The sequence below is a fragment of the Peromyscus maniculatus genome, chromosome 4, assembly GCF_049852395.1.
Source record: "Peromyscus maniculatus bairdii isolate BWxNUB_F1_BW_parent chromosome 4, HU_Pman_BW_mat_3.1, whole genome shotgun sequence".
NCBI classification, from domain to species: domain Eukaryota; kingdom Metazoa; phylum Chordata; class Mammalia; order Rodentia; family Cricetidae; genus Peromyscus; species Peromyscus maniculatus.
The window spans coordinates 158,709,958-158,728,207 of NC_134855.1; the positions used below are offsets into that span (position 1 = coordinate 158,709,958).

Here is an 18,250-nt window from a genome sequence, read left to right on the forward strand (position 1 = left end):
AACGGTTTCCTCCCGGATAGCAAAGCAGCGGACCGGAAGGGAGGAGGCGGAAGTGCAGTGATTAGCGGCAATCCTCGAATCAGCCCGCGAAGTTCTAATCAGCGGACTGCGGAGGACAGTGGATAGGCGTCCTCACGGTTGTTTGATCCCTCGAGACCCGGATTCTGAAAGGCACCCCCACCGAGACAAGTGAGCTGGGAGTCACTCAGGCCCTGCCACTGGCAGTTTTATCCGAGCAGTCTTTGGAAGGAGGTCTTAGACCACGCTAGCGCCGGTTCTGGAGCGGCCGCGGTGCATTCTGGGGCGGGGGGGGGCTCTTCCTCCCAATAGAGTCTAGCTAGAGGCGGCTATCTCTAAGGCGGAGGATATACGCTCGCCTGTCAGTCCCATCTTAAGAGTGCACCCGGAGGTCTGGAGATGAATGACTTGCCAAGGGCTGCACGGCTTTACATACCATGATTCTGTTTTGCCACCCCCACCCACCCCCCGGCCTTGAGACAGGGTATCTACATAGCCCTGGCTATCCTGGAATTCTATGTAGACCAGGCTGGAACCCTGCCGAGTGCTGGGATCAAAGGCATGTGCCACCACACCTGGCCTGTCTCGCTACTTCCGCACTTGGGTGTCCATCTGGACAGAATGGCGAACGGGCCCAACCCTAAGAGCTTCAGAGGCAGGAGGCATTCCATGCTTCAGTGTGCTGGCCCAGGCCACGAGGGATGCTGCCAGGATCTTAGTCGCAGGCTTCTTGTGAAGAGTTTCGGGTAGAGCATGTAGACTGTGCCTGTTCTTATTCATGTGCCTGTTGTTTTGATAAATAGATTTTTTTTCAGAGTAGGTTTGAATTGTGTGAGCCAGGAGATCATCCAGCTCTTACCTTTACTTCTCCAAGCGCCTTTGATTTTTTTTTTTTTTTTTTTTTTTTTTTTAAATATACAGGGTCTCTGTATAGCCCTGGTTTTCCTGGAACTCACTATGTAGACCAGGCTGGCTTGGAACTCAGAGAGATGCCCCTGCCTCTGCCTTCCAAGTGCTGGGATTAAAGGCGTGTGCCACCATGACCTGCTCTAAGCTCCTTTTGATAAGAAATAACAGGCTTTCTGACCTTCACAGGAATAACTTCCTAAAATGATTGGTGTAGCCTGTGCCTACAAAGGCTTGTCTTTTCCTTGTCTGTGTTGTAGGGAATTCCTGCAGAGAGAAAACTGGTGCCACATGTTGCTAGCACTTACCTGGAGTGGCTGAAACCCTGAGATGTTCAGAGGGATTTGTCTGACAGACCCAAACAGCCTGCATCTTGGCCCAGCACTGTGTCCTCTTGAATATTGGCTGATATGCCCAGGGTAGTCCTGAATGGTGTGACAGTGGATTTCCCTTTCCAGCCCTACCAATGTCAACAGGAGTACATGATCAAGGTGCTAGAATGTCTCCAGAAGGTAAAGCTACAGAGCCCAAGACATTTCTTGTAGGGAGGGGACAATGAGGGTGTACCTTCAGCAGACCCCTATTATACCTCTACCCTCATCCATTCCAGAAAGGCTCTGTCTGCATTTTTTGGTCACTAGAGCTTCTGGTTATGTTAAGGGAGACTCTAACAAGTAAACAAAAGAGAGAATTCCAGGTAGTGATAGCTTTGAGAATGTTTTGGTGCCCTTTCTGAGTCCAGTGGATAGGAGTGAACTATCATTTAGGGTCTGGAGAAGTGTTACTCAGAGGGTGGGAAAACCTAGCTCTCACTGTGAAAAAAATCTTTGATTTTTCTTTTTCTTTTTTTTTTTTTGAGGCAAGGTCTAACTGTCCTGGATAAGCCAGGCTAGCCTCCAAGTCACAGAGATCTGTCTGTCTCTGCCTTTGGAGTGCTGGGATTAAAGGCATGTATCACTATGGTTGACTTTTTTTTGTTTGAGACAAAAAAAAAAAATCTTTCACTATTAGGAGTGTGGGGGGGAAGATAACTTTCACTGAGTTTCTTGAGGTGCCATCTTGTATTCTAATCACCTTTTCCTCAGATGTCTTCTTCAGGTTCCCATCTGATATCTGGAATATAGGGCATCAAATTCTGTTTAGGTAGGGTGAACGGCTGGACCCAGAATTGCAGAACAGTTTCCTATTTTGAGACTTGACACCTAATTAGTCATCTAACTATTTATATTAGGCTGAAATATGCTGTCAGATTTTGGGTAATACTCTGAAATTATTTTGCTAATGAAGGCAGTCTTTTTTTGTATGCTTGTTTGTTTTCTGAGACATGGTCTCTTTACATAGCCCTGGCTGTTCTACAGCTTACTATGTAGACCAGCCTGGTCTCAAACTTACAGAGATCCACTTGCCACTGGAAGGCAGAGGCAAGGAATTAAAGGTGTGTACCACCATACCTGGCTAATGAGGGCAGGCTTAACCTATGGCTTTTAGGGCAAAAGTGGAAAATGTCACAAACTAATTTATGTCCTCTAATTGTGGGCTGGGCCTAAGAGTCGTCTCACTTTTCCCCATTTCTCCACATACCCTACTTTTCCTCTCCTTGTTGCTGACTCCATTTAGGGAGTGAATGGCATCCTAGAGAGCCCCACAGGCACTGGGAAGACGCTCTGCCTCCTCTGCACTACATTGGCCTGGCGGGAACATCTCCGTGATGCTGTTTCTTCCCTAAAGATTGCTGAGAGAGTTCAAGGTGAACTCTTTGCCAGTCGGTCTTTGTCATCCTGGAATGCTGCTGCTACCAGTGGAGACCCTATAGGTGACTCCCCCCCCCCCCCCCCCCAGGGTTTCTCTGTGTAGCTTTGCGCCTTTCCTGGAACTCTGTAGACCAGGCTGGCCTTGAACTCACAGAGATCCGCCTGGCTCTGCCTCCCGAGTGCTGGGATTAAAGGCGTGGGCCACCACTGCCAGCTCCGATAGGTGACTCTTATCCCCCATCTCTCCTGGCCTTCTGTGTGGATGATAGGGAAGGGATAGAGCCTGGGACAGGGCCAGTTCACTTAGGCTTCCACTGTCTCTGAAACAGAATTTAAGAAAGGAGAATTTTGTATCATCCATACTCACCATTCTGGGTATATACCTGGGGTCAGAGCTTTTTTCCTGGAATTAGGGTACCACAGCAACTCACAATGTCTACTGTCAGATTTGTGGATGCCTGCAAGGCTAGGTTAACTCAGTGCTGCATATATAAATACAATGAAGATATTGCCTCACAGCTACCTCCCTTTCGTTATGTTTATGCAGCTTGCTACACAGACATCCCAAAGATCATCTATGCTTCTAGAACGCACTCACAGCTAACTCAGGTCATCAGTGAGCTTCGGAATACTTCCTACCGGTATGTCAGCATATTCACACCTCCAGAGATGATCTGCATAATGATCTTGGTTTGGAGCTGTTTCTATAGCCAACTGAGTGTATGTGTGTAGTATATTGGAAATGAAGACTGGCTGGGTTTTGACATACATTACTTATGAGAAAGCATCTTTGAATGTTGAACTTATGGCTGTCCTTGTTCTTGAACTCTGGGCTTCTTGCAGGGCTGTCATGTTGCCTGTGGTTAGGATTAGCTTTGGCTCCTCAAGGCAGCTTTGTTCATAATGGAAGAAGAATCTGCCTTTTGACAAAATCCAACTGAGTTTTGATATCTTGCTATGACTCCCATGTGAAAGAATTTGTACAATAGGTTGCTCTGTCCAGTTTTTCTTGCCTTACCTACCACATTCTAACCTTTTTGTTTCCTTTGTTCCCTAAGTTTGCTGTGTGCTCCCATGTGTCTCCAGACAGCTCATGCTGCTGGGCCACATAGTAATCTGCGTGTTCTGAGGCAGCTCCTTCTTGACTCTTCCATTCTTTCATTTGTCAGGCCCAAGGTGTGTGTGCTGGGCTCCCGGGAGCAGCTGTGTATTCACCCTGAAGTGAAGAAGCAGGAGAGTAACCACATGCAGGTGGGCTTTGGGGCACTCAGTCTCCGTGATTCTATTGGTTGGGTGGTGCCTGGATCTTAGAATCCAGAATTGTGCTCCAACAGATACTAATCCTGACCACTGTGCTCCCTGCTGGGCTGGTTCAGGGCTTAGAGAACACAGGGAAAATAGACATAGGGAAGTTGCTGGTGAGGGCTGAGGGCCACATGTGGACCATTTCCATTCCATTCCAGGTGAGCACTTTATCTTTCCTCTTACAGATCCATTTATGCCGCAAGAAGGTAGCAAGTCGCTCCTGCCATTTCTACAACAATGTAGAAGGTAAGACCAAATACTTAAAGCCGTTCCTGCTGCCTGTTGTCAGAGTATGGGTGAGGCTTGTGCAGCCTTCTAGAGTTTAGTAACACTACAACCTATCTAGTTTACCCTGTGGGACAGAGTATGGCTATGTACCTGGGTACTGCCTTTCGGACATGAGGGGTTGCCTGCATTGGTATTATATGGAGAAGAGCTCCTGTAGTCCAGGAACCCTCACTCAGGAATGGCTCTCATCATCAAGTGATCTGTTCAAACAAAATTGATATTGAGTACCTGCTTTCCCTCTGGGAGCCTAGTCTTTGCCTGACAGAGGTGGCCTTTGACCAGTCTCCCGAAGAACTAGGATACTGAGTCTTCTCTAAGTTGTTCAGTTGACAATATGAGAGTTGAACTTACCTTTCTTCCCTTGGGTTTGTCCCTTCCCTCTTATTCATTTTCTGGCTTATGACAAGACAAACTTCTTATGCTGTTTTCTGTAACCTGAGGGATCACACATCTGCATAACTGGCTGCATGGCCAAGGGCTTCAGCCTCTAAGGATTAAAGTTCCTTTTATTTCTTGCCAAAGTGTTGAGGCTGAGATTCCCACATTAGGTAGGAGGGCTCAGGTGATGTGGCTGTGGAGCACTTTTAAGGCTTTGATGATCTGAGGGCTACTGTCTTCTTTGATGCTTATTGAGTGCCCAGGGCACTAGAATTGAGGCCTTTACATCTGTTGCTGGTCTAGCCAGAAGCCTGAGCTTGGGGGAGGGTCTCCATCACCCAGCATCTTTGTTCTGAGCCTCTTGGAGAGCTAAGATATAACATGACTCTGTGGTGAGCACCTCAGCTTTGGTCCTTCCTGCTTGCTTTGTTTTTTGGTTTGCTGTCACTGAAGACTCTTAGTCATCTCAATGTGTGATTGTCCAGTCCTGAGATACAATGTGTACCTGTGCCAGCCCTCAGGTTTCTGATCTGGATACTGTGAGTCTGGGCCTGGTGACCATTTTGGAAATTCTCCATGATCAGAGTTGTCATTACCTGTCCTTGTTAGCTAACTAGAGGGAGGACCTCCTGGAAGTCCTCAAGCCTATATATCAGGGATCTGAGAAACAGGAAGATATGTACAGACAACACCAACCATTTCTGCAGTGGCCTGGTTATGGATAGTCTCTGGCCACTGCTCCTGTCTCCTGGTGGGAGACTACTGACTAACCTAAGTAAGTTCTTCCATGGGTGTTGGGTTTCCTGGATGGTGCCCTTTCTTTCTTTCTTTTCTTTTCCTTTCTTCCTTTCCTTTCCTTTCCTTTCCTTTCCTTTCCTTTCCTTTCCTTTCCTTTCCTTTCCTTTCCTTTCCTTTCCTTTCCTTTCCTTTCCTTTCCTTTCCTTTCCTTTCCTTTCCTTTCCTTTCTCTTTCTTTCTTTCTTTCTTTCTTTCTTTCTTTCTTTCTTTCTTTCTTTCTTTCTTTCTTTCTTTCTTTCCTTCCTTCCTTCCTTCCTTCCTTCCTTCCTTCCTTCCTTCCTTCCTTTCTCCTCTTCTTCCTCCTCCTCCTCTTTTTTTTTAATGTTTATGATGTTTTGCTTTCATGTGTGTCTGTGTATCACTTGAGTGCCTGGTGTCTGCAAAGTTAAGAAGAGGGCATTGGATCCCCTGAATTGGAGTTACTGACTGTTGTGAGCCACCCTGGAACCTCTGGATAGCAGCCAGTTCTCTTAACTGCTGAGCCATCTATCCAGATGCCCCCCCCCCTTTTTTTTAAAGAGTATGTGTATGTCAGTGTACATATATGCACACATGAATGTGGGTACCTAGCCAGATGTGGGCATTATATCCTCTGGAGCTGGAGTTAGAGGTGGTTGTGAACTGATTGATCTCAGTGGGTACTGGGATCTAAACTGATTCTTATAGTAGCAGCAAATACTCTTAACCTTCAAATCATCTTAACAGTTCCTCTCTTTTTCTATTTTGACAGCATCTCAAATAGCTAAGGCTGGCTTTGAACTTGCTTTGTAGCCAAGGATGAACTTGAACTTCTGGTCTTCCTGTTTCTACCTTCCAAGTACTGAGATTATAGGCATGTGCCAGCATCACTGGCTTATGCAATGCTGGGGATTAATCCACAGTTTTTTTTTAAAGATTTATTTATTTATTATACAGCATATATGACTGCAGGCCAGAAGAGGGCACCATATCTCATTACGGATGGTTGTGAGCCACTATGTGGTTGCTGGGAATTGAACTCAGGACCTCTGGAAGAGCAGTCAGTGCTCTTAACCTCTGAGCTATCTCTCCAGTTCCCACAGTTTTTTTATACTAGAGAGGAGTTTTACCAGCTGAACCACATCTCTAGCCCTAAAAGGTGTTCTGTCTTCTCACCTTGTCCATCTCTCTGCTTACAGCCCTCCCATCTGGTTCTGCCCTTACCTATTCCATGGCTTGTGTTTACTTGATTCGCTCATTCTCTCTGCTTCATCCTGGCTACCTCCATTCATACTCCTGGCAAAGGAGGTAGATGTAAGTGTTCCTTTGCATTATGTCAGAGGATTCTGGTATAGTTCCTGTGGGAACAGCCCTAGCCAGTTTTCCACAGTGTGCAAGTCAGCACTTTGATCCTATAAGCTTCATTTTTCTAGCCCTCATCTACATTGTCCTCCTTCACAGGTCCTGAGGGATGAGGGGGTTTTGACCACAGCAGTGGCCCTGTGCTATTAACTCCTTCCTTAGGGATCTACGTTCCTATGACAGAAAGGACCATTCTTCTTGGTTTAACAGCTCTGACATCTGTTTATCTTCTTAGGCTTCTGGGCTTAGTTTTATGAGTTACAAACCAGCTCCTTCTACACTTAGCTTTGGTTGTCTCACTGCTTAGCCTTTTGGGTGATTGCTTATCTGCAAACCTGCTTGTCTGTTCTAACTGGCCAGTGTTGCCTGTCTTTGGAATAGGATGCAACTTCATGGGGGTTCAAGAGGAAGGTATCTTAGGGTTTATTTTATCTTACAATTTGTAGTACATCATTCAGGGAAGCAGGGTAGGAAACTCAAGGCAGGGCCTTGGAGGCTGGAACTGAAGCAGAGGCTGTGGAGGGGTGCTGCTCACTGATTGCTTACTGTGGCTTACTTGTCTTGTTTTCTTATAATAACCAGGAACACCAGCCTAGGGGTGACACCACCCACAGTAAGTTGGGCTCTCCTCCACATCCATCTTTGTCCTCAGGCCAATCTGGTGGAGCATTTTCTCAATTGAGGTTCTCTCTTCCAAATGACTCTAACTTGTATCAAGTTGACATAAAACTAGGCAGCAAAAAAGGCTTGTGTTGTTGGTGAGAAAGGAAGGTGGTAAAGAGCTGGAGAGCTGCCAGTGTGGCATTGCAAAAGGACCTGGGAGGAAGATGGCAAGCCATCTCCACCTAGGAGTTACTCAGAAACAGTTCTGGAACAACTCTTGTCATCTTCTCTACCTCTGTCTTCTTGCCCTACTTCTCTTTGCTGTCCCTTTACAGGTGTCCCTTCCTTATCTCTGTAGAAAACATGGCAGACTGGGTCTCTGCTACAGTGTGAGCTGAATAGCTGATCTGTTTATGGTACTGCTGAGGGGTATGGTCTTCTTTTCTTACTAGCCCTGCTATTCCTGGGGCTCCACTGGTTGTGGTTGTGTGTGTGTGTGTCTGTGTTTTAGCCTCTGCAGCTGAGAGATGGGCCTTAGTTCTAACTTCAGAGAGGGAGCCTGATACCTGGTTTGGGCATGAAATGGACACTGTAGGAAGTAGAGCTGGGAGCTGTGGGGAGGTTTGCTGGGTTCCATATATGGCTGCTCCATAGTTGGCAGTCACTTCCTAAGGCATTCCAATAGTTTCTGGTTGGGGAGTTGTGTTATGACAGTGTAGTCCTTAAGGGCCTTTCTGCCTTGTGCCTTGTAGCCAGCACAGATGGTGCCTATTCTTGAGCTGCTCTTATAAGGAATTGAATGGACTACAAGTTGAACTGGGTAGGCTCTGCCTGCGTGCCCTGCTATGGCATTTGAGGTGCCAGCTTTCCTTTTGGTGCCAATCTGGGTCCACTGATTGGTAGAAAGCTAGAGTGAGTGGTATTATTTTTATTATTATTATTATTATTATTATTATTATTATTGGTTTTTCGAGACAGAGTTTCTTTGTGTAACAGCCCTAACTATCTTGGAACTCACTCTGTAAACCAGACTGGCCTCGAACTCACAGAGATCTGCCTGCCTCTGCCTCCAGAGTGCTGGGATTAAAGTCGTGCATCACCATGCCCAGCTTATTTTGTATGCTCTGTGAAGGATGATGAAAAGCTGTAAGTCTGGGCTGCTCTGCCCCACTCTACCTCAGGGGGCCTTATAAAGCCTTTCCTGTCCTGTTTTGGGATGTCCAGGAATAGACAGGCTGCTTAGAACCTTGGGAGGTATTGGTATCTTAGACTGGTACCTGACTCCCAAGTACAGAATAGGGCTCTCTTGAGATCACTTCAGGTTGTGGTCTCTCCTGGTGGGGACTTGGTCTACTTGGTAAGGATTCTTTCTGATAAGTCCAAAGGTAGCAGAACGCTGTGTTACCAGCCTCACGGGAGCTCTTTTTCTAGGGTGTCTCTCGGGGTCTTTGAGCATGTGTGCTTACTCTGTATCTTACCTGCAGAGAAAAGCCTGGAGCAGGAGTTGGCCACCCCCATCCTGGACATTGAAGACCTTGTCAAGAATGGAAGCAAACACAAGTGAGACCTCTCCCCATGAGGCCATGGCTGTTTTATCCTTCCTTGATAGGCTCTCATATGGGAAGCACAATACATTTGCTTTTCTTTTTATGAAACTAATAATGTAAAAAGAATTTAAGCAGTTCTGAGGAATATAAAGTGAAAAATATGAAATCAGCTCCTGTTCCCTGTCTCTTAGCCCACTCCAGGATGACCATTGTGAACAGTGTCTGTGTGTACAAGCACAGTTTTGTTTGTGCTTATTCTCCAAATGCTCTCTGACTTAGTGCACCGTGGATGGCTTTCTTTGTGGATATATGAAGCTTAACTCCCTTCCTTCTGAGGATAGCAAATCTGTGGGGTTTTGTTTGTTTTATTTGAGACAGAGTCTCATATAGTCCATGCTGACTTCCAAGATTTGCTACATAACTGAGAATGACCCTGAACTGGTCCTCTTGCCTCTACCTCTCACATGTTGGGATCATAGGTGTGCACTGCCAAGCCTGCTTATCCATCTATGACTTTAGTAGCTTTGTAGATTGAAGTGGTAATAGTAAAAACTTCAACAGCCAAGGCTGTATGTAGTTCTTGCCTGATTTCTACGAGGCCCTGGGGTTCCCTTCCTGTTACTGCAAAAAAGAAAAACAGATTGAAACTTGAGACTTGGTTATACCAAGGAGAAACCAAACTAACTTACTTACATCCTTCCCTTCCTTTCTTCTTCCCACTCTCCTTCCCTCCCTCCCTCCCTCCCTCCCTCCCTCCCTCCCTCCCTCCCTCCCTCCCTCTCTTTCTCTCTCTCTCTCTCTCTCTTTCTTTCTTTATTCTTTTCTTTCTTGTATTTCTTATATTTCTGTTTTTTGTTTCTGGTGACCTGTGCCCAAGAATGGGGCTAGATTTTGATTTTTTTGGAGACTTTCCTGGTTTTGTTCTTATTTTTTATTTAGGCAGATAAATAAAAGGCTGGCTTTGAGCTCACTGTGTGACCAAGATGACCCCCTATTTTTAAATTTTTGTGTGTTTGTATGGTGTGTGTAGGTGTAAACCCTTGGGTGTTGGTTCTTGCTTTCTACCTTAAAATAGAATCTCTTGTTATCATTGAGTATGCCAGGCTAACTGGCTCAAGAACTTACAAGAATTGTCCTGTCTGCCTCCTATCTCTCTGAAGTTATAATTTCTGGCTTTATATGGATTTTGGGGATCTGGACTATGTTGTTCATGCTTATATGGCAAGTACTTTACTCACTGAGCCAAGTCCCTAGCCTGATGACCTTGAGCTGATCTTTTTGCTTTCAAGTTTTGAGTGTTCAGGTGGTGCATGCACCACTAGGTCGGGCTTATATGATACTGGGGATTGACCCCAGTGCTGTACACATCAGACAAACATTCTACTAACTCAGTTACAGTCTCAGCTCATTATTATTTGTGTGTGTATGTATGTATGGTTGGTGTGGGTGTCAGAGGACAGTTTTGTAGAATTGGTTCTCTTTTTTGAACTTTATGTAGATTCTAAGAATCGAACTGAGCTTACCAGGTTTGTATGGCAAGTGATTTACTTGCTGAGACATTTCCCTGATCCCATCTAGTTTTGAGGTTGTATGCTTGTTTGCTTGTTTGTTTTTTGAAACAGTCTCACTGTGTGGCCCAGAACTGTGTGATCCAGGACTCATTTTTAAGATCAGTCTGGCCTGATCAGAGATCTTACTTCTGCCTCATTAGTGCTAGGAATAAAGATGTGTACCACCAAGCCCAACACCATCAAATTTTTTATCCCAGGTACCAATTTCTTTGATGCTTGCTCTGTGTACAGAAAGAGAGGTTTCTCCTTTATCAGAGGGCACAGTGGTTCATGTAATGGTTGCACCTTTTGCATATCCCCTGTGAAGGGACTTACAGGGTCTTATGTCTCCTTTTACATCCAGAGTGTGCCCATACTACCTTTCTCGAAACATGAAGCAGCAAGCTGACATCATCTTTATGCCATACAATTACTTGTTGGATGCTAAGGTGAGGAGTTGGTGATTACTTATGTTCAGGGTTGTCCCTGGGCTTTGGAGTGGCTACCTGAGCTTTTGTTTGTTAGGTCTTCAGAGAGCAAATGTGGGGAGGAGGCCTCTTTTCCATTATTGACCTGTACAGATGCAGCTATGAATAAGCTAGAGAAATGGGTTCATCATTCTAAGCTACCTGGGCATAGGCAGGCTGACTACACTGAGAAGAGCCCAGGATTTGCTTACCCTTGGTCCTGATGGTTCAGCTCAGTCACTGATCAGATCACAGGAAGTGCAGACGACTCAGGAAACTTGAGCATTTTTGTCCGCCCTGATATTTTGTATGTTTGTCTGGCCATCTTTTTGTGTACTACTCGTTTCATTTAACATAGCTAGAATTTTTTCTCTTTCTTAAAAGTTTTAAATTATGGCTGAGCAGTGGCAGCACACACCTTTAATCCTTACACTCAGGAGGCAGAGGCAAGTGGATCTCATGAGTTCAAGGCCAGCCTGGTCTACAAAGAGAGTTCCAGGACAGCCAAAGCTGTTATACAGAGAAACCCTGTCTTAAAAGAAATAAAAATATTAAAAAAAAAAAAACCCTCAAATTTTTTATATATTTATGTTTATATATATTTATTTATATGTAAAATTTAGTTAGTTTATGTGTGTTCACAAATACATGTGTGTTGTGTATGTGGAAATCAGAACTTCTCCCTTCTACCATATGTACCATATGAATCCCAGAAATTTTTTTTTTTTTTTTTTTTTTTTTTTTTTTTTTTTTTGGTTTTTGTTTTGTTTTTTTCGAGACATGGTTTCTCTGTGTAGCTTTGCGCCTTTTCTGGATCTCGCTCTATAGCGCAGGCTGGCCTCGAACTCACAGAGATCCGCTTGCCTCTGCCTCTCAAGTGCTGGGATTAAAGGTGTGTGCCACCACAGCCCAGCAGAGTCCCAGAAATTGAACTGAGGTTGTCTTACTTGACAGCAAGTGCCTCTACCCACTGAATCTTCTTGTTTGTCCTAAAGCTAGGATTTTTTTTTAACATGGGGTCAAATGTATCTCAGGTTGACTTCTAACCTGAGGATATATGGCTGAGGAACTTTTTATTCTCCTACCTCTACCCTCCTGAGGGCTACAAATGTAGGCATGTACCACTAGGTCTGTTTTAAACCCAAGGCTTCATGCATGTTAGGCAAGCACTCTGTTAACATTCTTGGCTCCCATAGCTTAGGATATACTCCATGTGTTCAGTAACTTGTAGTGAAATAACTTGGTGGGCATCTTGCTTCTAATCCTTGTGGTAAGTAATCATCAAGAACTTACAGTGCTGGGTACTAGCCTAGGCATCTCTTTGTGTGTGTGTGTGTGTGTTTTTTCCACATTGTTTTTTGTCTTTATTAATTTACTCAACAGCTTCTTTTGAGCTTCGTTGCCAAGCACTTCTCTGGATACCAGGAATTCAAAAATAATTCATGCACCGGGCATGGTGGTACTCTTTGGGAATCCCCGGTATCTCTTATATAGCTTGGGTTTTTGTGTCTGGAGTGGGGGAGTAGACAGACAGAAGGCTCCAGTGGATGGTTCCTGCTGAGGTATCTTGCTGCCCTCAGCATGACAGTTTTAAAGAACTAGGTTAGTAATCATTGCAAAATCCAGAATGGCAAATTTGTGCTTATAGCTCAGTGGAGTAGTGGTTAGTGAGCTCAGTACTGCAGTGTAGGGTTTTGACATACACACCAAAGGAATTCAGTGGGGAATAGACATTTGTAGTTTTTATCTTATTTTCAAAACATGGTCCTGGAATAGGTGGATATTCTTTTGGAAAAAATGAGTCTTAGTCCTCACTATGCATGTCTAAATGCAAAGGCTGAAACTGAAAGTTCTTGAAGGAATAGGGGAGGTCTATGCAGCTTGAGAGCAAGTTGAGATTTTATTTATTTATTTGGTTTTGGTAATTTTTTTAAATTTTTGGAACAGAGATCCACCTGCTTCTGCCTCCCAAGTGCTGGGATTAAAGGTGTGCACCACCACTGCCTGGCTAATAAAAATAAATCTTTAAAAAAAACAAACAAAATCCAGCTGTGATGCTGAACATAGTAATGTACTCCTGTAATCTCAGCACTCTGGAGACTGAGGCAGAAAGATCATGAGAGTAAGGCCAGCCCAAGCTTAGTGATAGAGCACTTGAGCCTGGTTTGGTGCCTAATGTTGCAAAACAAAACAAAATATAACTGTACATTTAACTTGTAAGTTCAGTTCTCTTCCTCTGCTACCTTGTAGGTTCCAGGGATTGAAATCAGGTTGTCAGGCTTAGGGGCAATCCCATTTTATTGGATTACTTGGCTGTCCTCTTGACTGTAGCATATACTCCTTTCTGCTGTGTGAACAATTCCCTGATACAGATGGCCATAAGCATCCAACTTTGCTTAGGCTTGGATAGGTACTTGTAGTAGTACTTTCTCATTGGGACCACCAGCCTACAAATAATAACGTGGAGACTTACTATTAATTATGAAAGCTTGGCCTTAGCTTAGGCATCTTTCTAACTAGCTCTTATAATTTAATTAACTTGTTTCTATTAATCTATGTTCTATCATGTGGCTTGGTTACCTTTCCTCTGCCCTGTACGTCCCGTTGGCATCTCCCATGCACCTAGATTCATCCCTCTGACATCAGCTCTCTTTGCCTGGAAGTCCCGCCTATCCTCTCCTGCCAAGCTATTGGCCATACAGCTTTTTATTATACCAATCATAGCACCACATCTTCACACAGTATACAAATATTCCACAACAGGTACTGTAAATCTGCTTTAAGTCAACTTGGAGCAAGTGCCAATCCTTACAGTGGAGTATGAGAACCTTTGTTCATTCTTCCATAATGTGTATGTGACCTGTTTATGATGTTTGGTGCCCACCACATGCCTCAGGTTCCCTCTTTTCCTGTATAGGCAGGCCTGCACTCTAAGTTGGCCTTGCCTGACTCAGCTCCAGCCCATGGTAACTTCTCTTCTTTGTAGAGTCGTAAGGCACACAACATTGACCTGAAGGGGACAGTCGTGATCTTTGATGAAGCCCACAATGTGGTGAGTCTCCTTAGCTTCTATGCTGTGTTTCCTATCTCTCCCAACTTGCTAGATATTTTCTGGAGAAGCTCTGCCTTGGACCCAGAAGCCTAGTTCTCAGTACCAAGCAGACCCAGGTGCTACTGCTCCTCTGATGGTCTATCAGTTGCCTCACCTGGACTGGCCAGTTGGGCTTCAGGTGTGTCCTTAGGTACAGGGTCCATATGCGTACCTCTACTGGGCTTCTGCCCTTCTAGCCAGTTGGTAGGGATATCCTGACTCTGCTGTCTCTTGTACCATACTCTATTGTCTTTCTTACATGTCTCTGCTGTTTAGGCTACTGCTCATCTTTGGTGGCAATAGCAACAAGAGTGGTTCCTGGAGGCCCTCCTGGGTCCCTTCGTCCCTTTTTACCAGCACATTGTCACAGTGACTCCACCACCCCTGTCTCTTTTGTCTCTGTTTGCTCAGGGTTGTCTAGAATGAATAGCATCATCCTTAGCTGCTATGGAGCCTGGGATTAGACTGATAGAGAGCCAGTTCCACCCTACCCAAAGCAGGACCTTACTTCCTACTTGGCTCCAGGCAACTGTTGCTATAGGAATTATTGAGCCAATATGTGGTATCTTCTGACTTTTGAAGCCAAAAATACTGCTTTTGTTGATAAATATTCCTATAGCAAAATCTTGGCAACTCAAGTGAAATAATGTTTTAAAATATTGGTGTGATCAATGAGTTATCTTTGGACCAGCTTTGACTTTAGAGATCAGGAACTCGAGTTCTGGGGAGTTGGCTATTGTCTTCCAGTCCCTCTTGCATCTTCACTTCTGCTTCCTAGAGTCCCCATTCTGCTCTACTCTGCTGTAACATGGATTTGCTTTGGCCCTCAGGAGAAGATATGTGAGGAGTCAGCCTCCTTTGACTTGACCCCCCGTGATGTGGCTTCAGGACTGGAGGCTATTAACCAGGTTTTAGAGGAGCAAGCCCGGGTGGCTCAGCAGGGTGAACTCCAACTGGAGTTCAGTGCAGATACCCCCAGCACAGGTAAGTTTATGACCAAGAACTGAAAAGTAGAGTCTGGGCCTATTAGAGGCATCTTAGAAGTATATTCTGCAGTAGAGCAGTGTCTGATCTTCCTGGTACCTTTTGTCTAGATAGCACTCTAGGACAGGAGTTTGCTGAGACACTTGGTTCAAGGTTCCTGTTGTGTGACTTCCTGTCTGTTTATCCCAGATAGGGCACCAATAACAGACCAAAGAAATACTTCTACCCATTCTAGTTTAGTGAGTTCCAGGACAGTCAAGACTACATCGAGAGACCCTGTTTCAAAAAACAAACAAACAAAAGAATGACAGCAGGCCACATGAGTAAAAGGTACTCAAGGGGCAAAGCCTCTTCTCCCTAGCAACTGTTGCTGCCTGTATAACCTGTATAAGGAGGGAACTTGTGACTCTTGTACATTGAGTCTTATGGACTTTCCTCTTCCCTCCTGGATGGAGTGTTTTAGTTGTAGGAAAATGCTATATAACATCTTTGTAGACCAGGGGGGACTGGCTCATTGGATACTTTCAGTGTTTTTCATTTTTTCTTTGAGACGAGTTTCATGTAGCTCAGGCTGGCCTCCAACTTATGTCAGAAAGAAAGGATGGACTTTAGCTTCAGGTCCTCTTGCCTTTACCTCCCAGGTGCTGAGATTTTAAACTTAGGCCATCATTCCTGGTTTATTTGATGCTGGAATCAAACCCAGCACTTTGTGCATACTCAGTAAGTGTTCTGCTAACTGAGCTATATCCCCAACCCTAGTTTTTCCAGTGTTTTCTAAAGTCTTTACATCTTTTCCTAGCTTTTTTTGGGGGGGGAGCGGGGGGGGGGGGGCTGTTTTTTGAAACAGGGTCTCTCAGTGCAGTCCTGGCTGTCCTGAAACTTGCTATGTAGACCAGGCTGGCCTCAGAGATCTGCCTGCCCCTGCTTCCTGAGTGCTGGGATTAAAGGCATGTACCACTATACCCAGCCCTGCTTTTAATTTTAAAGCAATGCACAGGTACAGGAAATCCCCACAAAAACGTCAGCTGTGTCTGCTTGTGCTTATAACCACAGTGTTACAGATAGAGAGACAAGTGGATCCTGGGAGTTCACTGGCCTGCCAGCCTATCCAAAACATTGAATTCCAGGTTCAGTGAGAGACCTTGTTTTAAGGGAATAAAGCTAATGAGCAGTGGGGAAGACAACTGATATCCTCATTTGGCCTCTATGTGCACAAGCTGATATACATGGATATAAACACAGGCATGTATGCATACAGCACATACACACACACAAAAGAGAATAGATGTTCTTGTGAGATACATGATGAACTAAACACCCAGGGAATCACCACCAATCAAGAAGGGGGTTTGTCATCACAGCCATAGCTCTGCTTCTCTGAGTGGTCTTTTACCCAACTTCTAATTCATCTCTTGATGACTCCTGGTTACCTCCTTCCTTTTCTGTGGTAACGTAGCTATTTGATGAGTGATTTCAAGGTGGTGCTGTCTCACTCAGCCCTTTAATTTTGTAGCAGAAATAATGTAAAGATTCTTCAGCTTTGTGGTGACACTGTTTATATTGGAAAAGCAGGGTCATGCTTAACACACACCACCCATTTCAAATCTGAAAGCTTGAGTTGATTCTCAATTAGCAATTGAGTGTTATCTTCAGAGGGGAACAGTGTTTAAATAGCATGTCTGAGTGTTGGTTTGTTATTTTTCTCCTCGTCATAACAAAATACCTAACCAAAGCAACTTATGGAAGGAAGGATTATCTTGGCTCACATTCTCAGAGTACAATCCATCATAACTGGGACTTTGTAGTGGCAAGGGCTTGAGCAGCTGGTGTGTCTGTAGTCAGGAAACAAAAGTGAGGGGAGAGAAAGAGAGAGAGAAAGGGGAGGGAATGAGAGAAGAGAGTGAGATGCTGCTGAGCTCCCCCCTCCCTCCTTTTGTGACAGGGTCTCTCTATGTAACTCTGGCTGTACTAAATCTATATAGACCAGCTTGGCCTGGAACTCACAGAAATCTGTGTTTTTGTTTTGTTTTTAAAATTTATTTATTTATTTATTTTTGTCACCTTTAACTTTTTGGTTTTTTTGAGACAGGGTTTCTCTGTGTAGTTTTGGTGCCTGTCCTGGATCTTACTCTGTAGACCAGGCTGGCCTGGAACTCACAGAGATCTATCTGCCTGGCTCTGCCTCCTGGGTGCTGGGATTAAAGGCATGCGCCATCGCCGCCCAGCACCTTTAACTTTTTATTCAGTTCAGAACTGTAGCCGATGGAATGGCTCTGCTCATATTTAGGATAGGTCTTACCATTTCAATTAACCCAGCCTAGAAACTCTTTCATGAACATAACTGACCAGAGATTTTGTCCTTGCTTATTCTTGAGAATATCAGGTTGACAATATTAACCAATATTAATCATTACTGATGTGTTTAACTATCTGTGGTTGATACAACCCATCATCAGTCTTACTGCTGAGGCTCAATATCCCACTGAAATACTCTTGAAGGTAATTTCTATGTCCTGCTAACCTGGCCTAGCAACCATGGACAACTTCTTTGCCACTGTGTTTGTGGCAAAATTCTACTACTTCCTGCCTAGACCTGACACCATCCGCAAGCCCTGGTTTCCCTTCAGATGTTTTACTGTCTGTCCTCTGTTCTCATATGTCCTCATTTTTGTCTGAGCATATGTGGGCACATGTTAATTGTCATTGGCCATTAATTATTTTGAGGTCTTTGGGAGCAGAGTATAAAGAACCTCTGTGTGGGAGGATGTGTTTATGTGTATTTCTAAAGGTGAACATGGGCTTGTACTATTGTATCCAATTCAAATGTGGGCCCCACCTCACCTCCCACCCACCTACCCTTTCTACCACACTGGGAACCCTCAAAAACCTAGTTTTTGAGGCTACAGACAGTGCTAGAAAGGTATGGAATTGTGTACATACTTTCTTACCCAGGGCTCAACATGGAGCTGGAAGACATCGCAAAGCTGAAGAGTAAGTGTTTCCCTTCCTTCCCCTTGGGCTGGGTGGAAGGCATGCCCCTAACATGCCCTTGATTCACAGTGATCCTGCTTCGCCTGGAGGGGGCTATTGATGCTGTCCAGCTGCCTGGGGATGACAGAGGAGTCACCAAACCTGGAAGGTGAGGGATAGCTGCTGACCTCATTACCGCAAGTCCTCACGAGGTTCTGTCTGAGCCTTCACCCAGCAATGGGGTCTGCTTTCAATTTTCAAGGCTTAAGAAGAGT

At 44.7% G+C, this 18,250-nt stretch overlaps 1 protein-coding gene across 12 annotated transcripts in view; it reads left to right on the plus strand.

Annotated features, from left to right (window-relative positions):
• Positions 1-21: 21 nt before the first annotated feature.
• The window catches only part of Rtel1 (regulator of telomere elongation helicase 1), a 33,068-nt gene continuing 14,839 nt past the window's right edge, over positions 22-18,250 (plus strand). For all 12 annotated transcript variants that reach the window (XR_013051007.1, XR_013051008.1, XM_042276971.2 and 9 more), the window contains exons 1-12: positions 22-189; positions 1,185-1,436; positions 2,542-2,737; positions 3,223-3,316; positions 3,845-3,926; positions 4,166-4,226; positions 8,851-8,926; positions 10,828-10,912; positions 13,917-13,982; positions 14,852-15,005; positions 17,958-17,996; positions 18,066-18,144. Coding sequence is in view for 10 of the 12 variants with exons in the window: in XM_042276971.2 (XP_042132905.2) it covers positions 1,335-1,436; positions 2,542-2,737; positions 3,223-3,316; positions 3,845-3,926; positions 4,166-4,226; positions 8,851-8,926; positions 10,828-10,912; positions 13,917-13,982; positions 14,852-15,005; positions 17,958-17,996; positions 18,066-18,144 (1,034 nt within the window). In the remaining 2 variants the exon portion in view is untranslated. The remainder of the gene's footprint in view (positions 190-1,184; positions 1,437-2,541; positions 2,738-3,222; positions 3,317-3,844; positions 3,927-4,165; positions 4,227-8,850; positions 8,927-10,827; positions 10,913-13,916; positions 13,983-14,851; positions 15,006-17,957; positions 17,997-18,065; positions 18,145-18,250) is intronic.